This window comes from Bos indicus x Bos taurus, chromosome 17 (genome assembly GCF_003369695.1).
Source record: "Bos indicus x Bos taurus breed Angus x Brahman F1 hybrid chromosome 17, Bos_hybrid_MaternalHap_v2.0, whole genome shotgun sequence".
Classification (NCBI taxonomy): Eukaryota; Metazoa; Chordata; class Mammalia; order Artiodactyla; family Bovidae; genus Bos; species Bos indicus x Bos taurus.
In genome coordinates, this window is record NC_040092.1 from 20,430,105 (window position 1) to 20,450,794 (window position 20,690).

General features: G+C 39.6%; 1 protein-coding gene across 13 annotated transcripts in view; it reads right to left on the reverse strand.

The window, feature by feature from the left end:
- MPHOSPH9 (M-phase phosphoprotein 9) overlaps positions 1 to 20,690 on the reverse strand; it is a 55,593-nt gene that overhangs the window by 4,359 nt on the left and 30,544 nt on the right. For 8 of the 13 annotated variants that reach the window (XM_027566956.1, XM_027566963.1, XM_027566961.1 and 5 more), the window contains 10 exons: positions 18,374 to 18,421; positions 17,091 to 17,155; positions 15,575 to 15,676; positions 9,017 to 9,142; positions 7,721 to 7,893; positions 6,425 to 6,571; positions 5,501 to 5,621; positions 4,588 to 4,691; positions 3,667 to 3,914; positions 3,291 to 3,359 (listed from right to left, as the gene is read on the reverse strand). In XM_027566956.1, coding sequence (XP_027422757.1) covers positions 3,291 to 3,359; positions 3,667 to 3,914; positions 4,588 to 4,691; positions 5,501 to 5,621; positions 6,425 to 6,571; positions 7,721 to 7,893; positions 9,017 to 9,142; positions 15,575 to 15,676; positions 17,091 to 17,155; positions 18,374 to 18,421 — 1,203 coding nt within the window. The other 5 variants (XR_003515234.1, XR_003515235.1, XM_027566960.1 and 2 more) reach the window with 3 other exon arrangements.

Below are 20,690 nucleotides of genomic sequence, written 5' to 3' on the forward strand. Positions count from 1 at the left end.
AATGCTGGAGGAGACCTTTCCAAGAAACAAGAGATTGTACAATGAATCAGTGTAACAACTGCTATTTTAAAATAAACACTACTACTGTTAAACAGTACCTGAAATATATATTCACCACTTTAGGTATTTTATTCAGTACTAACTCCAATGGTATCCTGAAATAAAACCTAAAAATTTTCTCTTCAACACTTTCACTGTAAGAAATTAACAGTTCATTTTTAGAATATTCAGAAGATAGAAGAGCAAAAAGTAACAACCACTGTTCCTGTTTCCTGTTTTTTTATGTATATAGGAACATCATTTTAAGAAAAAAAAATCAAACACTTCTTTAGAATGTTTTTCAATTTAACTTTTCTTGTTATGGAATATCCTTTATGAGATCATTTTAAATTAAATACATATTCTGAAACATGTCTCTACACATACCTAGAAATATTGCCTTAGGAATCATTCCCTCAAGTAAAAATGCTAGGTCCAAAAAAATGTATAATTTTAAAGCTTTGGATACATGTCAAGCTGAATTCCAGGAAGTCTGTGACACTTTCTCCTTACTCAGTGTTGAAGGATAAGCTTTTCCCTAGCCCAGGTATCATTGTTTTTTTGTTTGTTTTACACCTGCCAATGTAAGAGCTTAAAAATGATGCATGCACACGTGTGTGTGCTCAGCTGTGTCCAAGTCTTTGCAACCCCATGGACTGTAGCCCACCAGGCTCCTCTGTCCATGGGATTCTCCAGGCAAGAATACTGGAGTGGGTTGCCATTTCCTTCTCCAGATTTTTCCCACCCAGGTATCAAATCCACGGCTCCTGTGGCTCCTCCACTGGCAGGCAGTTTCTTTACCACTGAGCCTCCTGGAAAGCCTTAAAAATTATGCTTTTGTTTAAATGTGTGTCTGTTTTTTTTAACTCATTAGTGAGGTGGAGCATTTTTCATCGTTTTTTGCCCTTTTTTACTTACGAATCCTACACAAGCATCCTCAGCCCTTTTTTTTGTTGTTGCCCTCTATCTTCTTACTATATTGAAACAGCTTTGACACACATGACCGGAAACTAAGGCCCTTTAAAAGTCTTATTTTAAGAGCTTGTTGGGACTTCCCTGGTGGCTCAGTGGTGAAGAATCTGCCTGCCAATGAAGGAGACATGAGTTCGATCCCCGATCCAGGAAGATCCCACATGCTGCAAAGCCACTAAGCTAGTGTGCCACAACTATTGAGCCTGTGATCCAGAGCCACGGAGCCATAACTACTGAGCCCACGTGCCACAACTACTGAAGTCCGCACACTCTAGAGCCTGTGGTCCGCAACAAGAGAAGTCACCACAATGAGAAACGCACACACCACCACTAGAGAAAAGCACGAAGACCCAGCATAGCCAAAAATAAAAATAAATAAAATTATAAGGAGCTTGGGCCTCCGTAATAGCTTAGTTGGTAAAGAATCCAATCCCTGGGTTGGGAAGATCTGCTGGGGAAGGGATAGGCTACCCACTCCAGTATTCACGGGCTTCCCTTGTGGCTCAGCTGGTCAAGAATCCACCTGCAATTCAGGAGACCTGGGTTCAATCCCTGGATTGGGAAGATCCCCTGGAGAAGGGAAAGGCTACCCACTCCAGTATTCTGGCCTGGAGAATCCCATAGACCAGTCAATGGGGTCGCAAAGAGTTGGACACGACTGAGTGACTTTCACTTCACTTCATAAAGAGCTTAAAATCATCATTATGTAAACATATATGGAACCAAATGTTTCAGATACATTTAGAATTAGAGAACCAACAAATTTTTCTTCTGCCTTCCCAATAAACTGCTTATTTACTTCTGGCTGCACCTTGTGACTTGTGGGATCTGGGCCCAGGATCAAACCTGTGCCGCCTGCAGGGGAATCACAGAGTCCTAACCACTGGACCACCAGGAAATTTCTCAGTAAACTACTTAAAAATGAGTTTCATGTGTTGAGTCTTACCAATTATTGAATAAAAACTTTCAGAGCAACAAAGGAAATGAAAGAAAGTCAGAAAAAAAGAGACGTTAAAGATAACAAAGAACCCATGTGGGATCGATCTTCCTGGATTGGGGATCGAACTTATGTCTCCTTCACTGGCAGGCAGATTCTTTACCACTGAGCCACCAGGGAGGTCCCAACAAGCTCTTAAAATAAGACTTTTAAAGGGCCTTAGTTTCTGGTCATGTATGCCAAAGCTGTTTCAATATAGTAAGAAGACAAAGGGCAACAACAACAAAAGGGCTGAGAATGCTTGTGCAGGATTCCTAAGTACAAACCTAGAAAAAGACCTCTTCTGTGTGTCTCTCTTTCCTTCTGATATCACAGATCAATCTGAGAATGAACTTTTCCTGAAATTAAGGCACTGAAAAGCCAAAGCATGCCGTTATATGAGACACGGCACTGATGTGATGTTTAAAATGTTACAAAAAGAGATTTAAAATGTCCCATGGCTTCATGCATTTTATTGATAATTCTCTTTGAAAAGCAACTAAAAGAAAGGCACATGGGTCATTTCACCTGCACCATCTCCTGCTCAATAATGGAATCACATTTCTCTTTTTAACCTCACATCTATTCCAGTTGCAAAGTGCCACTGTTTTACACGTTCACTAAATGGAAAGAGATTCAGAAATAATTTGCAGTTTGGAGAGGAAAAAACAAAACACAAAAAGAGAGATTTCATGTGAGAGCCTTAACAATGCAGAAATCTGTTAACAGACATCTTGCCATTTGCTCCCAAGTTAGTTTCTTGAAAACATGATGGCATGAATGCCTTTTCTTGGAAGTATCAAGTAAAATCACTTTGTTCCTGAAAGCTAGCATCAGGTTATAAAATACGCTGTCATTACCAAACACTTCTCATAAAGGCTAAAAGTTCTGATCGACTGTTTCAATGTGCCTACAAACTGACATTAAAGAACCACTGTGGGGGCCGTGCAGACTTCCCTGGTGGCCCAGTGGTTAAGAATCCGCCTGCCAACGCAGGGGACATAGGTTTGATCCCTGGTCTGGGAACTAGGATCCCACATGCCTCAGGGCAACTAAACCCATGTGCCACAACCACTGAGCCCTCGCTCTAGAGCCCACCCTCTGCAACAAGAGAAACCAGCGAAACAAGGAGCCCACGCACCACAACTAGAGAAAGCCTGCACACAGCCAACAAAAACCCAGCACAGCCATAAATAAGTAAATAAATACTTTTTTAAAAGTAGAAGAAAAAAAATCCTCGTGGTTAAATGGAGCACTGACTAGCATCAGGCCTCCAAAGCAGATTCAAGCTAAGACACGTCACCTGATTTAATCTCGTCTGCAAAGTGACTCGTCCTCCAGTAGACGGCATTCGGCATAGTGCTGCCTCAATCTGGTAACACACACAAAAAAACGTTTAAATAAAAATAGGGGAATTCTAATTACTGGCAAGGATGTTTATAACAGGATGGAAAGAAGACTTCAGCCTAGTATTTTCTTGTCCATCTCGACTTCACCTAAGTTCCCTCTGACACAATTAGTAACGACAGCTGGGTTCACACGTGTTTCCAGTACAGCTTTGTATGGCATCAACAGTAACTTCCTGTGTTTGACTCAATAATTCCCTTCTGACTGTTCCTCAGACATCTGTATTAAGTTCAGACAAAGATTTAAAACTTTTTTTGTTTGTTTGTTTTTACCTGGTCTTTTTCTTTTGTAAGTTCATCAAAAAACCGTTCCGTTTCAGCTAGGGTCCTTATCTTTGCTGTATACTCAAAATTGTTACCCTGTGGTGCTGTGGAGACGGGCTGACACTGTTCATAGCTAAATGACTTGTTCTTCTCCCAGGCTGGTCTCACAGAGACTTTCTTCGCTCCATTTGGCAACAGTTCGGGGGAAGAGCTATGATTAACATGGATGTCAGGGGCTTTTTCTGAGTATTTTTTTTCTGCCAGAGAGAAAAGAAATTTCTTCCTTATCAACTCTTCTCAAAGAGCATGTACATACTAAATATGCGACCCAACTTCACTTTCTGGAAATGGCTGCTACATGGTCAAAAAAACGTAATGAAAAGAAAATATGTAATCAATCATATATACTCAGCTTTTTCTCCTCAGAATTCTAAAAACCTTTCCCTCAGTCTGACAATCTTCACATCTCCCCTAAATAAACGTATGCAAACTTTCTGTAAACTTGAAGCAAAAGAAGTTTAAAAAATAAGCAACACATTTAGTGGACATATATCAACATTACAGAGTTAGCATTTTAAGGGCCTGCCCAAGCAATTTCATGTATATTATTTTATAACTTTATCTCAAACAGAAAGTACAATTGAGAAAAAGGAAAAAACATCCAAAGCCTAAGTTGTATATAAGTTACAGAACATAAAAAACTGAACAATATGGCCCTGGTAATTAAACATTAACATCCCCTGACCTCAGTTTCCCAACTTTCCAATGAGGATAACACAAACAATATGAGCATCAAAAATACTTATTTTTAGAGGCCCTTGGGTAAAAAAAATTTAAGTGCAGGCTATAATGTCATCTAGAGCCCTGATGCCAGAAATTCACAAAATGAATGACTAAAACCATAATTAATAATTTTTTAGGAAAAGATACCTTCCGAGTCATCTAGAGGAAGAAACTGGAGTTGTTTCCTTGGATTGGAACGTTGTACAGTAGACACAGGAACAGTATCTAAATCATCCAAAAGTATATCAAATCTATTGAATGAAGCAAGTTACTTGTGAGAAAAAAATGTTAACTGATGTTCCCTATTCTCCACTAGACAGATGAGCTGGCATCCAAGTTAACTCACATATTTACATATTTTTTAAGAGAGAAAGGTGGTCATATATTTTTTAAAACTTAAATTTAAATAATATTTTCTAACACAAAACTATATTTACATGCCAGCGACTTAAAGCATTTACTGATACATGATCTCATCCGATCTTTGTTAATAAGCATATGAAATAAGCAGGTAGGCATTATTATCCCTGTTTTATAGAAGAGGAAACTGAGGTTCAATGTGCTTCATTAATTTTCCCCAACAGCCCGACAGAGCTGGGCCAGCAGCTCTCGTGTCTTAGGTGTCAGTGGTCATCTCCCACCACAGTACACACAGCAGACCACCCTTCAGAGAGAACAACCTTCTCAGGAGCACAGGTAAAGTGATGTTGAGTGCCAGGGCCATACCAGGACAGCCCACTTTCTTATACAAATGGCCCCCAGTTTTCCTTATACCTTAAACCTTTTTAGGAAAACAAAGAATTATTCTATATCCAAAAGCTGGAAGGGGTTCTGAGGCAGTATTTAAATTTTATAGTAGCCAGTTTACATGGTTAAAAACAGTTTTCATGTATTATAGTACTTTTTTATTTTTAGTAGGGCGTTTATTTAAATGATTTAAATCTACAGAATCCCCACTGACAACTGAAAAATTAGTGATAGCTAGATGTAAAAGTTGACATTAAAAAAAAAAAAATCAATTCTATTACATATTTTATTCTACAGTTTTTAGAGAACTTACCGAATCGGGCTGCTCTCGTTTTTGCTAAGTAGATGACTAAATCCTGGGGATAAATTTTCTTTAGGGGATCGCTTTGGACTATACGCCATGGTCACTGGTGTTAACATAATCTCTCTCTTTGCTACAGAGGAAAATGAAGAGGGGACAGTCTTTTCCTTCTATGTAGGGGCTATGTTGGCAGAACACAGAAAAGCACTGAAAGAAAAACTAACTGTAAAAAGAATACATTTTCACTGTAAAACTTTTTGAAAGATAAATAAGAGTACATAAAACTAAACGCATACTTCTAACTATCTAGAGGAAACCACTGGCCACATTTTACTCTATCAGACTGTCGTTGCAGTGCTCTGTCTCAAAACTGGTTTTTCAGGATTTTAGAAGTCGACTGGAAATAAGATGGAAACACCAGTGCACCTATGAACAGTTTTAAGAGCACAGTCATATATGAATTTCTTCAGCTGCTTACGAAAATGGAAATTAAGGATACAGAAATCCAATGCTTGAGTTTAAAATCATACTTGCAACCGGCTAAAGAAAATGCTGAGTAACTTTAGGTAACTACATGAAAAAAAAAAAAAAAAACCAGCTTTATTTCAGGCTAGCTTAATTTGTTTGAACTAATGTTTAATTAGTCAGTATCAAAATATTTGAGTTTGACTCAAAAACTGAAGTGGTATTAGTTGCAAAACATTTGTGGAACACACATAAAAATCTCACTTTGATAAACGGTGAGAATGTCTTCTGTTATGGTCATAGTAACTGTGCAATCAGACAGTTTGTTACTGAACAAGATGGCATTTAGAGATTCGGTGTTCAGAGCACTGTACTAGGTGCTACGAAAAGCATAAGGGAAGCAGAAAGCATCAGTGTGTACAGCTCAGATGTCACTCTTCCAAGCCCAAGACAGAAACCTCTAACCCTTACTTGGAGTATTCGATTTACGATTTGAAGGTGGCAAAGATGATGATCTCTGTGAAGCAGAATTAAACCTCTTTTGTCTTTGCTGGGCACCTCTCTCTGGGGACCGACTTGCATTGACTGAAGAGTCAGCTGGCCGAGGATTCACCAATTCTGTAACAGAAAAATGTAAAAAACAAAACCAGCTTCAGTTATCTGCCTTCATCAGCAGATGGTTACACAAAGCAAGCAATTCTTCTATCTATATTATAATGATTATTTGCAAATGCACCACATTACAATGAAAACACTTGATGAAAAAAAATGTGGGAGTTTTTAATGAATTCATTCTGGTTCTCTGTTTACAACTGGCATTCAAGGTGATTTTTCAAGAGAGTTTATTTTTAGAAAACAGGTCACTAATTTATTTACTAGGAGATACTGCTTAGGAAATATAACACCAAAGATCTTAATGATGTGATTAGCAGGCCTGACCAAATAAGCGCCAGAGAAAGTACAAGTGCCTGGACCTGTGAAACACACTTCAAGTATTAAACATACTTCTTGGGCTTCCCTGGAGGCTCAGTGGTAAATAATCTGCCTGCCAATGCAGGAGACACGGGTTCAATCCCTGATCTGGGAAGATCCCACATGCTGTGGAGCAAATAAGCTTGAGTGCCTTGACTATAGCCTGATATAGAGCCCAGGAGCTCTAACGACTGAGCCCGCCTGCTGCAACCACTGAAGCCCACACACGCTAGAGCCTGTTCTCCACAAGAGAAGCCACTGCAGTGAGAAGAGTAGCCACAACAAAGAGTAAGCCCTGCTGGCCGCAACTAGAAAGAAGCCCGTGTGGCAACTAAGACCCAGCACAGCCAAAAATAAACAAATAAAATCATTAAAAAATAAACAGACTTCTTGTCCTACTGACAGAAGCTCAGTAAGCAAGAAAGGGAGCGTAGGAAATGTTATATCTCACTTTATGAACTCCAAATGCCTGCTGTAACTTTCTGATGTGTGTGAGTAAGACAAACTGAGGTAGAAAGTTTCAAATACTCTTAAGAATGTCACAGAAATCTTTAATAACAGAGACTAATATGTCATTTACTTTGTATAAAAGGTATGTATGTAACGACAATGATACATTAACAACTAGTGGATTCAACTGTCTGAAATAGGGCTGAAGCAGCAGGAAAATAAATTTAACTTTTTATTTTACTACTTGGGGCATTTCATTTTAAGAAGGTATATAGTTGGGGTAGAAAGGGGAGGAGATCTATGTATGCATCTATATTTCTATCAGACAAGGAATAAAATACTTACTATTCGAGGTATCCTCTTTCTCTGTCTGTGTACCCCAATTTTTAAATACTTTTTCTTCATCAAGTTCTTTCAAAGCTTTCATGATTGGTGTGTCTAAAGTCTCTCTCTGCTTTTTTATCAATAAACTTGGTGAACTTCCAGGTGAAAGATCCTTTTCCAGAGAAGAATGGTACCTTAAATAGTAATTACAAGACACACAGTGCTATGACCTGAATATTTTCTGTCTCTCCAAAATTCTTATGCTGAATGAGATTCTTATGATGAATTCTTATTCTCAATGCGATGGTGTGTATGTCGGGGGCAGGGAGGTGGGGTCTTGAAGGTGATTAGGTTTTGATGATAACATGAGAGTGAAGCCCCTACGCTGGGGTTAATACCTTTATAAAAAGAGGAAGAGATATCTTGATCTCTCCCTCTGGAGACACATGCACCAAGGAAAGGCCACGTGAGGACAGAATCCAGCCCAGCCATGCTGGCACCCTGATCTCAGACTGCCCACCTCCAGAGCTGTAGAAAGTAACCGTTTGTTGCTTAAGCCACCCCGTCAAGGGTAATCTGTTGTAACAGCCTGAACTAAGATGGTTTACTGGGATTATTACTAGACTAGAGGAATAACATGATGGTTGATAGTTATACTCCACAATGAATACGTATGCTTTTCAATACAAATCAATAAAACTGAACCTGTTATATAAGACCATTGTTTCCCAATCCTTTTCACAGCCTAGCGCATGCTATTGTTTAGTCGCGAAGTCATGTCTGTCTCTCTTGTGACCGCATAGACTGTAGCCCACCAGGGTCCTCTGTCCATGGGATTTCCCAGGCAAGAACACTGGAGTACGTTGCCACGCCCTTCTCCAGGGGATCTTCCTGACCCAGGGATCGAACCAGCATCTCCTGCATTAGCAGGTGGGTTCTTAACTACTGAGCCACCATGGAAGCACTCAGAGAAATATAATATTTATACGACACTCTGGAGGAAATGAATGAGGTTGCTTCTGGGGGCTCTGGTGATCCATAGGGTGAGGATCAACCTCGTGTCCTAACTGCAAGCCCATGCACAGGGCACATGGCTATGCCAGGGGCACAAGTGCAGAGGCTCTGCACCACCTCTGAAAGGAAAATTTCCTAAAAGCACTAGCCTTTCAAAGTAAAAGAAAAATCAGATCCTCAAAATTAAGACATGAAAGGAACAAGGAGATGGCTCTTTAAACCTTCCTGAACTTTGAAAGGCAACTGAAATCTCTAAGAAAAGCTAAGAGTGCCTAAATGAGATCTTCGATGGAGCTGTCTCACCCAGGAAGGCAGGTCTCCTCCGGCTGGCTGTCCAGCTTGGTGTCCAGAGGCTGCCCAGTGAAGATGGAATGCTCCGCTCCTGGGATCAGCCACTTCCTCCGGCTGACGTCCGAGCCTGCCAGTGTGCTGCAAGGATGAGAAGTGTGCTCAGACGCTGCAAGGTCTGCACTCTGGTTTAGACTGAGCACAGACAGCAAATAACCTGCTCTGACATACTATTTCCACATTTACCCAGGGATTCAAAGACTGCATAGAACAATCTTATCATTGTAGCTAGATGAACTCTATTTGAAGGTTTTCAGTTCCAACTGAATTGCTCTTCTTGGTCTCGGAAGAACAAGAAGACAAATCTTCAACAAATCAACGCATAACTTAAACAAAACATCTGGCTCACACCTAGAAAATTACATAATTTGTGTATGTCTTGAACTAAATCTAGCCTCAAGATTTGGTGCATTCACATGCACACAACTCTGAACACCCCCGCCCAGGCCCTCACCACACTTCACACCCTTTATGACCCATTGGAGCTCAGGGCCAGGGGATGAAGGACAGTCCTGCCTCTCCCCCGTAGACCAGGAGGGCTCACAGAATTTTCTGTGAAGACAGAAAAGGCCTTCCATCTGCACAGTCCAATACCATAGCCATCAGCCATACACACAAACTCGTGAATGCTTGCAACACAGCTAGATTTAAACAGCTCTGTGGAGAAGGGCCCTGCTGTACTGAACAGTGCCGTTCTAGACCAGGACGTTCCTGCCTCCGTTCCTGGGAAGCACAGCCCGTCCGAAGCTCATTCCACCATCCTCTGGTAGCTCCTGCCCTTGTCCTGACCACCCTCCCCATGCACATGGGAGCTGCTCCACCTCCCACCAACCATGCAACTCTCAGAGGATGCTCACTGAACTTTATGACCCTAGAGAAGACAGTCCCCTCAGAAATCAAACCTCCAGGGACTTCCCTGGTGGTCCTGTGGCTAAGACTTTGCATTCCCAACGCAGGGGCTCCAGGTTCGATCCCCACTCAGGGAACGAGATCCCACATGCTGCAACTGAGTGTCTGCTGCAATTAAAAATCCCGCATGCTGCAACTGAGACCCAGAGCAGCCAAATAAATATGTTTTAAAAAAGGAAATCAAACCTCCAAGATCCTTCCGACTCCCATGCTCAAGCATCCGCATGCACAACACACTCACCTCAAGGCCCATGACCCTGGGTCTCCCCTTCCCCTGGGCGTCAGCCCCTTCCGGCTTTACAGCTCCTCTTTACCACCCACCCCCGACCCAGGACACTCTCCTGCTGATCATTACTCATTGCCTGGAACCACTTTTCTAATCACTTTCCGGCACACCTGACTGGCAGCAAGACCTAAGCCTGGATGACTACAAGGACCTCCCTTTTCTTCAGTGTCTGTATTTTTACAGCTGAGCTTTGCGGGAAAGAAGCTGCCTGCCTGTGTAGACTGGGACATCATCAGAGAATCGCTATCTCAAGTGGACGCCCGACACTGGCTGCCAACACGTCTTGCTATAATCAAGGAGCTCCGATTCACCAAATATGACTATCTGACACCCTCTCCACTCTCCTCAAACCCCTCGCCCCAGGCTTGACTGTCAGGTGATAACCACACATCACACTCCAGAGAGAAAACAGAAACCAGGAGACAGGAACTCCTGTCTTCCTCTCTCTGCGCCTTTTCACAACCAAACTTTTTTAAAAGGGTTGTCTCATCTATTTTCATTTCAATCCCAGTCACTCCTCTTCCCCTCAGTTTTTAAATGAAGAATCATTTCAAACATTTTTAGAAAATTACAAAGAGTACCATAACAAGCACTCGCCCATAGTTTTAACAAATGCTACCATCTTACCATATGTGTTTTTAAGACATAAAAAGCATATTTCTGGTTGTTTACATTTTTAAAATTACATAAAAGGCATAAGGTACACATCCTTTTAATGCTTTTTCTACTCAACATTCTGTATGAGACATATGCATGTTAATACATATATAAACCTCTACCATTTTAATCATTTACCCACAGTATGACTGTATCACAAGTTATTTACCCTTTCCCCTCTTGGTGAATGTTTAGTTTTCAATGTACTCCCTTTTCAGCAATGCTATAATAAACATACACAAGAACTTCTCTAAGGTAAACATCTATTGTGTGTGTGCTCAGGTGCTCAGTTGTATCTGACTCTTTGCAACCCCTTGGACTGCAGCTCACCAGGTTCCTCTGCCCATGAATTTCCCAGGCAAGAATACTGGAGTGGGTTGCCATTTCCTACTCCAAAGATTGGTGAAAAAGTAATTGAGATTTTGCATTGCTGAACCCTGCCTTTTGGATACTGGAATACCTTCTTAAATGTGGTTATGTTATACATAATTTTAATGCACATTTTTTTTGCTAATGACTTATTACTTGCTGTTTATATTTATTTTAGACTATAGAAATGATGTTAGATGAAAAGCAAATTCAAGTGACTTTTTTTTTTTAATTCAAATTCAAAATGGGTTGTAAAGCACTGGAGACAACGTGCAACACCAACGATGCATTGGGCCCAGGAACTGCTAAGGAAAGTACAGTGCAGTGGTGATTCAAGAAGTTCTGCAAAGGAGACAAGAGCCTTCAAGATGAGGAGCGCAGTGACCAGCCATTGGAAGCTAACAACCAACTGAGAGCCATCACTGAAGCTGATCCTCTTACAACTACACAAGAAGCTGCCAAAGAATTCAATGTCGCAAGTGAAAGGGCTTCACTGGTGGCTCAGCTGGTAAAGTATCTGCCTGCAGTGTGGGAGACCTGGGTTTGATCCCTGGGTTGGGAAGATCCTCTGGAGAAGGGAATGGCTACTCACTCCAGTATTCTGGCCTGGAAAATTCCATGGACTGTACAGTCCATGGGGTAGCAAAGAGTCGGACATGACTGAGCGATTTTCACTTTCACTGGCATTTGAAAGCAAATTGGAAAGATGAAAAAACTCACTGAGTGCCTCATGAGCTCACTGCAAATCTAAAAAGTTGTCGTTTTGCAGTACCGCTTTCTCTTATTCTACACAACAGTGAACCATTTCTCATAGGATTGTGACATGCGACAAAAAGTGGATTTAATACACCCAGTGACGACCAGCTCAGTGGATGGACCGAGAAGCAGCTCCAAAGCACTTCCCAAAGCCAAACTTGCACCAAGAAAAGGTCATGGTCACTGTGTAGTGGTCTGCTGTCCGCTTGGTCCACTACAGCTTTCTGAATCCCAGGGAAAGCATTATATCTGAGAAAATCGATGAGATACTCCAAAAACTCAAAGCCTGTAGCTGGTACTGGTCAATAGAATATGCCCAATTCTTCTCCAAGACAATGTCCAACCACGTGTAGCACAACCAACACTTCAAAAGGTAAACAAATCGGGCTACGAAGTTCTGCCTCATCCACCATATCCACCTGACATCTCGCCAACCAACTATCACTTCTTCAACCATCTCCACAACTTTCTGCAAGGAAAATGCTTCCACAACCAGCAGGAGGCAGAAAATGCTTTCTGCTGCTGCTGCTGCTAAGTCGCTTCAGTCGTGTCCGACTCTGTGCGACCCCATAAATGGCAGCCCACCAGGCCCCCTCATCCCTGGGATTCTCCAGGCAAGAACACTGGAGTGGGTTGCCACTTCCTTCTCCAATGCATGAAAGTGAAAACATAAAGTGAAGTCGCTCAGTCGTGTCCGACTCCTAGCGAGCCCATGGACTGCAGCACCAGGCCCCTCCGTCCATGGGGTTTTCCAGGCAAGAGTACTGGAGTGGGGTGCCATTGCCTTCTCCGAAATGCTTTCCGAGAGTCTGACAAATCCCAAAGCATGGATCTCTACACTACAGGAATAAACACACTTATTTCTCGTTGGCAAAAATGTGTAACGGTCCCTATTTTGATTAATAAAGATGTGTTTGAGCCTAGTTATAATGATTTATCTGGAGGAGGGCATAGCAATCCACTCCAGTATCCTTGCCTAGAGAATCCTATGGACCGAGGAGTGTGGTGGGCGACAGCGCATAGGATCACAGTCAGACATGACTGAAGCGATTGAACACATGATGACTTAAAATTCACAGTCCAAAACTGCAAGTACTTGTGTACCAATCTAATAACTAGCATCCTATTTCTTCTGCAACTAGTTTTTTGTTGTTGTTCCATATTATGTTAAGATTAAACCAAAAAACAAACAAACAAAAAAAAAAGATTAAACCACATTGAGTCTAGTTCAGGAGTGGGCAATTTTTTTTCAGTAAACAGCCAAATAATAAATATTTTAGGTGTTATCAGCCAGATAGACTCAGTCCCAACTACTCACCTTTGCCACTGTAGCACAAAGCAGCTATAGACAGCATGTAAGTGAATAAACTTGGATGTGAGCCAATCAAACTTTATTTATGGACACTAAAAACTGAATTTCATATAGTTTTCATGTATCATGAAACTTTCCCCGCCCGAAAAATTAAAAACAAAAACCATTCTGTGCTCACAGACCCTACAGAAACAGGCATAGGCCTGGATTTGGCTAGGGAGCTGTCGCTTGTCAACCCCTGATCTAGTCTGTATATGGTCATGCTGAGCAATATTATGCATAAATGTATCACAATACACTGACATTACAGCTGTTAGACATCCAGGTTGTTTTCACTTGCTCTTCATTCAGTACATTCCCAACTGGCTTCCGCTTCTATGGCTCTACATAAATGGCTCTCCAGGTCATCAAGAACCCCCAGCTTGCAAATGCAAGGGACACTCAGTCTTTATCTCACTGGTTCTCATGGTAGCTGCTTCAGTCTTCTTCCTGTTTTTTAGCAGCTATTTCTCAGTTTCCTTTTCCAGCTCCTTCTCTACCCAAAACCACAACACTGGAGCTCTTCAGAGCTCTGACCTGGACTCACTTGTCACTACACACACCCATCCATCCAATAACTTTAAGCACCACCTACAAAGACAAAACTCTAGTATTTGTAACTCCAGTCTTCTTTCTGCACTCCAAATGCAAATTTATCATCCCCTGCTTGAGTTCCACTTGGAATTCACATGAATCTCACACTAAAATATTCAAGATGGAAATTCTGATCTTTACTTCATGGTCTGCTCTTCGCATCTCTTCCCTGGTTCAACGTGACACCCTTGGCTGTTTAAGACAGAAACAAAGGTTTTACCTGGCCTTATCTGAAACCACCCTTTCTTACGCTCCATCCAACTCATAACTATGTTCTGTGGCTTCTACCTCCAGAATTTTCTCAAATCCTTCCCCTCTACCCATTTCTGTGGCCACAACCCAGCTAATACCATCTCTCTCCAAGTCCTTCAAGAGTCTAATTAGTCTGCTTCTACTCTTTTCCCTTCCTTATGGCAGGTTCACTGAACAAAAGTATAAAATGACACCATTTTACTATACAAAAAGCCTTCAAAGGTGCCCCAATGGACTTAGAGTAAAACCCTAAGGGAACAGTAAGGCCACACAAGCCTCCTCTGGGTTCTTCAAACATAAAACTAAGCTCTCTCCTTCCTCAGGACTCAGCAAGACCACTGTCTCTGTCTGGAACACTCCCTCCCTTCCACACCTCTCTCCTGAATGACTCCAAACACGTCTTACCTCTCAGCTTACATGTCCCTTCCTCAGAAAGGCCTTTCCCCCCAGGCAAACCTTAGTCCTTCCTTTTGTTCAATCTCAAACATCCAACTTCAGTTAATTACATATTTTTTTCTTTAAATAATCCATTATGTCCCACATAAAATAGATTAGTAAAAATTTAGAAAAAGTTTCTCCTTTGACAATTATAACTTAAAAAGGTTAACACAATTAAAAATTTTTGTGATAAAACATCAATATTAGGAAGTTATAATCTACTCTTTATTACTTTTTTTACATCAAAATCATAATAAAAAACAATTCAAATTATGAAAAAACTTACTCTGTAAATGTATCATCAAGATAATGTTCTTAGCTTATAACAAAGCTAATCTGGAAAAACTAAAAAGAAAAATTCACATAACCTAACGCAGATCCATCATCATAAGTTTTTCATTAACACAGGAATGAAATTTATGGAAGTTAAGAGCTACGGCAACTCACTCCAGTATTCTTGCCTGGACAATCCCACGGACAGATGAGCCTGGTAGGCTACAGTCCATGGGATCGCAAAGAGTTAGACATGACTGAGCATTTGAGCACAAGGGCTAACACACCTTTTGAGATGTTGTAGTCCAATGTCCTTGATTTTACAGATTATAAGATTGAGCTCCAAAAAAATTAAGTGATTCATCTGAGGTCACACAGCTGGGCAGAGTCAAAAACCAAAAACCATCCCAATTCTCCTCAGTCCCAATTTGCTTCTACTATTTCCTCCTTTTGGCAAATGCCTCTGCGTAAGAGTTTTCACAATATCTAACAGTAAGATGCTTTCACACATAAGATCTGTGATGACATTTAACCCTGTCTTCCTCATGATTTAGACAGGTGAGTGTCTCAGTTCAATTACAGGCTTTACCTATTACTAGTTTCATAGAGATTAAATGAAGTAACTTACTTGGCATGTGAGGGTCTCATGGGAGTTTTAGAATTATGACGAAGACTTAACATATTTTCATGCTCTACTTGCTTGACTTGAGCTTCAAGTTTTGAAATTGTCCTAATTCAAAAGCAGTAAAATAAATTAAGTACATTTCAACAAGCTTAAAATACAGCTCAGTTATAAATTACTTATTTAACAGACATTTCTACGAAAGGGGTGACAAAAGAGATGCAAATCCATAAAACTTTTTCATAGTAAAATGTCACATTAAACTTTAAGAAGCTGAACAAAATCAGGGAGAATAAATAGAAAGGCAAATAGAAAAAAATCCTACAAAGGAGTATTTCATATGCTATAACTAAAGGAAAAGGGAACAACAAATGCATTTAATACAGCAAGTAGAAAAAAATTTAGAAATTTGACTACAGATAAAACAGTACAAATTAAATAAAAATAAAATTCAAGCAATCAAATAAACTGCAATTCGCAAATAAACTGCAAAAGATGTTTAATTCTAACAGGTATGTGACTTGTACAAAATACACACAGGTTAGGCTCTCACAAAAGAGGAAGCAGGCTTGCCATCCAAAGCAGCCCTATTAACAAGAACTTGCTTTCTGAACAACTCTCAACTTACAGGCAGCTCATCTAATTTGTGCCATGCTCAGAATAACAGCTTATCTTCAAGTTCACCAACAGAAAATAAGTACTATGGCCAATTAATTATTTTGAGGCTTATCTTTGCATTCTTTCTGTTCTTTTAAAACTTTTGAATATGTCTTTATCTCATCTTTCAAATTTAGATTCTTACCTACTCTGTTGCAGGGAAGGTTTGAGAAAGAAAGCTCTAACAAGGCTGATTGTGTATACCAATATGATAACAAAACTATCCCTAGAATTGAACACTTCACAGAAAAGACTTGAGCAGACAAGAAAGCTACCCAGTACTTCTGTTCTTTCCAATGAGAAGTCCTTAAGAGTATGGTAAAATCTCTAAATAAGGGACATCATTAATATCCAAACACAAAAATACACTCTGAAGCCAATTAGAAATATCTAATCATGGCCATAGGGACCATTTACACACTGTGCCTTACCTAATTAAGCAAATCAGATCATGAATAAGTCCCTGAACCTGGTCTTTAAGAAATATATAACCACAAAATTGGTGTGAATACTATTTTCTTTTTGGAGCACAAAAATAATTCGGTGAATTAGACTACTTCCTAAAATTCTTTTCAATGACTTAATATCACTTACGCTTTACCTATGCTAAGAAAATGCATAATGTTTAAGCACGTGTACACCTTGTGGGCACAGCCACCGATGTATTCTAATTATTTTAAAATCTTCGGCTAAAATCAAATGTATTTCCAGGTGATGGGAAGATGAGGATAAAATCTAATCTCAAAGTGCTTAAAAATCCTTAAGAAAGGGTTTTCTTTCCCATCATTTTCAATCTAGACACATATTTAAGGGCTCAAAGAACAATTAAAAGGTTTTTGCTTATTAGTAAGATAATAGATTTTACCTTTTCAAATCAGAAATCTGAGTATGTGCATCAAGCAATTTGTTCTCAGTTATATTTAATGTATCCTATGAAAATAAAGAAAAAATTCAGATAAGTGAAGACAAATATTGAGATGTATTCCTCTTAAGATGCATAATATAAAACTAATCCAAAAGAGAACTATAAAGAAAATTATGCATAATCAGCAAGTCTGGCATCAACCAGAGAAAATACACATAACACAAAGAAAGAAATGAGACAGCAAACACTGGTTTAATCAAATAGCTGTGTGTAAGTTCCCTTTTTAATAAAAGTGAAGTAAAGTGAAGTCACTCAGTCATGTCTGACTCTTTGCGACCCCATGGACTATAGCCTACCAGGCTCCTCCATCTATAGGATTTTCCAGGCAAGAATACTGGAGTGGGTTGCCATTTCCTTCTCCAACAGATCTTCCCGACCCAGGGATCGAACCCAGGTCTTCTGCGTTGCGGGCAGATGCTTTACCATCTGAGCCACCGGGGAAGCCCCATCCAAGTACTAACCAGGGCCAACCTTGCTTAGCTTCCGAGATCAGATGAGATCTGCCATGTTCAAGGTGGTATGGCCGAAAAAAAGGGTATGGCCCCTTTTTAATAAATAAAGCCTATTAAGCTTTGCTTGATTAGAAACAATCGGTGTCAAAATTAACATTTTTAAACACAAACTGACTGAAACCTCAGTAAATGGAAAAACTAAAACCTGTAATGATGAGATTTCAGCTGTAACGACTAGCCCCTGAAACCCCAGACATCCTGGCTACCAAGCTGTGCTGGCCTTTTCATTAACCTTGGATAATCACAACCCTGCATTTTATGCAACAGAATTACTTGAACCTCACTTACTTATTGTGGAGTTTCAGTGAATTAGAAATTGTAGATCCCAAACAGAGTTTTAATTATAAGAATTCAAACATAGATTACTCAACCCCACAAAAAGCTACTGTTTTGCAACACAAAACTTTATATCTAAATAGTATTAATTATGTGCATTTGTATGGTATTTTACACTCTTCTAAAAACTTCATCTCATCTCATATGAAGCAACCATTCAATAAATATTTTTTAAATTAACAAATGTAACAAACTTGTGAGTTCAAGGGCAGATATTTGGAAATAAGGATACTGACACAGAGAGGATAAGTCTAGTTCAAATAGCCAGATGGGCACAAAGGAGGGGAGAAAAAAGGGAGACAGTCAGATCTCCTGACTTCCAAACTGATGCGTCTGCCCCACAGGAAGTTCAGAACATGAATCATTGACCATTACCTTTACTCTTTCGTGTTCTTTTCCAAGGGACTCATACTCTCCTAAAAGCTACAAGGAAAAACAAAAGAATTGCATCACAAGATTAAATATTATAACATCAGTGGAGTCTATAAAAACCTATAAAATCACTGCCCATACTCTTCAAAGATGCTAGTGTCATGAAAGGACAATGTTAACACATTGTTTCAGATTAAAGGCAATTAAAAAAAGCAGAAACAAAAAAGGAAAAAAAAGAGATGAATGAGGGAATTCCCTGGTGGTTCAGTGGTCAGGCCTCCCATAAGCTGCACAGTGTGGCCAAAAATAAACAGTCACATGTGGCTAGCAGCGATCATGTTAGAAGGCACAGTTCTATAAAATAGTCTGTGATCTTCAAAGAATTTGAAGGTTATAAAAGAAAAACAAAAACTGAGGAAGTGTTCCAGATTAAAGGAGATAAAAGAGATATGACAACTCAATGCAGTATGTAGTCTTGGATCACATCCTGAACAAGGGAAAAGAGATCTATTATCTCTTTATACCAAAAGTATAACTAACATTTATGGTATAACTAACATTTATAGTATAATTCACAAAAATTGAATGGAGCATATAAATTAAATAAGAGTACTGTACTGGGAAACACATAGTTTTTGAGGCAGAAGCCCAGTGTGTCTCCCTTTGCCTGCCACAGCTATCCTTTCCTACTTCACCCTCTCAAAAGATTACTGTACTAATGTTAATTTCCTAATTTTGCTACAGTTATATAAAAGACTGTCTTTGTTCTTAAGATATATACCTCGAAGTATTTAGAGATAAAGGTGCATTATATCTCTAACTTACTCTCAAATGGTTTAGGAAAAATATTTTTTTCAATCATTTAACTACATGTGGACAGAATGATAAAACACATAAGATGTTATTCAGAATCTAGGTGAAGGGTATATGGAAATTCTTTATACAATTTTTGCAACTTTCTGTAAGTCTGATGTTATGTTAAAAAGTACAAGAAATTTTAAAAACTAGGAGCTCATGTACTCACACACACTAAAATTATACTATCAATACATTAAGAATAATAATAACCAAACAATATAAAGTTCTAATAAAATACAGCACACTGACAGAGTGTTCATATGCACGCCCCCCTGAAACTTTACTAAAATGACTGTAAAAGAATAAAAAACATAGTGCTTGCTAATACGACATGCTGAAAACGATACTTTACTTCTATGATTTTCCTCCTAATAACCCCCGGTCTGATGATGAGAAAAACATCAGTCAACTCTCAAGGGACATCCTGCAAAACATCTGCCCAGACCTCAAAACTGTCAAGGTCATGAAAGAGGAGGGACGTCTGAGAAACTGCCACGGCCAAGAGGAAGCTATGCAGATGGGATGGCTAAATGTGACCTGGTCTCCTGGAGGGAGTCCTGGAGCAGAAAAGGAACATGAGGAGAAAACAAGGAAATCTAAATAAACCGTTGAATTTATTAATAATGCATCAAAATGTTCATTAATTGTGGCCAAGGTACCATACAAATGCAAGATGCCAAAAACAGGGGAAATGGTGTGGGGCATATGGGGACACTCTACTGTCTCCTCAGTTTTTCTGTAATTCTAACTATTTCTAAAAAATAAAACTTTTTTTTTTAAATATAAAGTGGGGTTGTAACTATAAACATTTTCAGATATGGAAGACCTCAAAATTTGTCTCATGCTTCTTTTTCTCAGGAGATGTACACTAGCAAAACAGAAGATGTAGAACCTATACAAAATGACAGACGCAGTACAGAAAAGAAGGAAAGACAACTCCCAGGATGATGACAAGGCAAGCCCTACAAATCTGTATATCAAACCTCAGAGCAATCAGTTCAGACTGAAGCAAGGATACTAGGGAGGCAGGCAAGGGGAAAGGAAGTGCTATGCATGTTTAAAAAAAACAAAACAAAACTAAGCAGATTAAAAATAAAGCAATTACTAAATTAAGGAAAAATATAATAAAAGTTGGAAGAGAAAGGAAATAAAATCACTGAACATTGCAGTTTAGCTCTGAAAAATATTTATATAGACATAAGAAATACTGAATTCTAATCCACCTATAAATAATATATTGTATTTAAAATCTAAGATACCACTGATCAGAAATTATACTATTTAACCACTGATCAGAAATCGTACTATTTAATATTTACTAAAATACTAAGAGGGGGCTTCCCTGGTGGTCCAGTGGTTAAGAATCTGCCTTGCAATGCAGGGAACACCGGTTCAATTCCTGGTGCGGGAAGATCCCACATGCCATGTGGCAACTAAGCCTGAGTGCCACAACTGCGGAGCC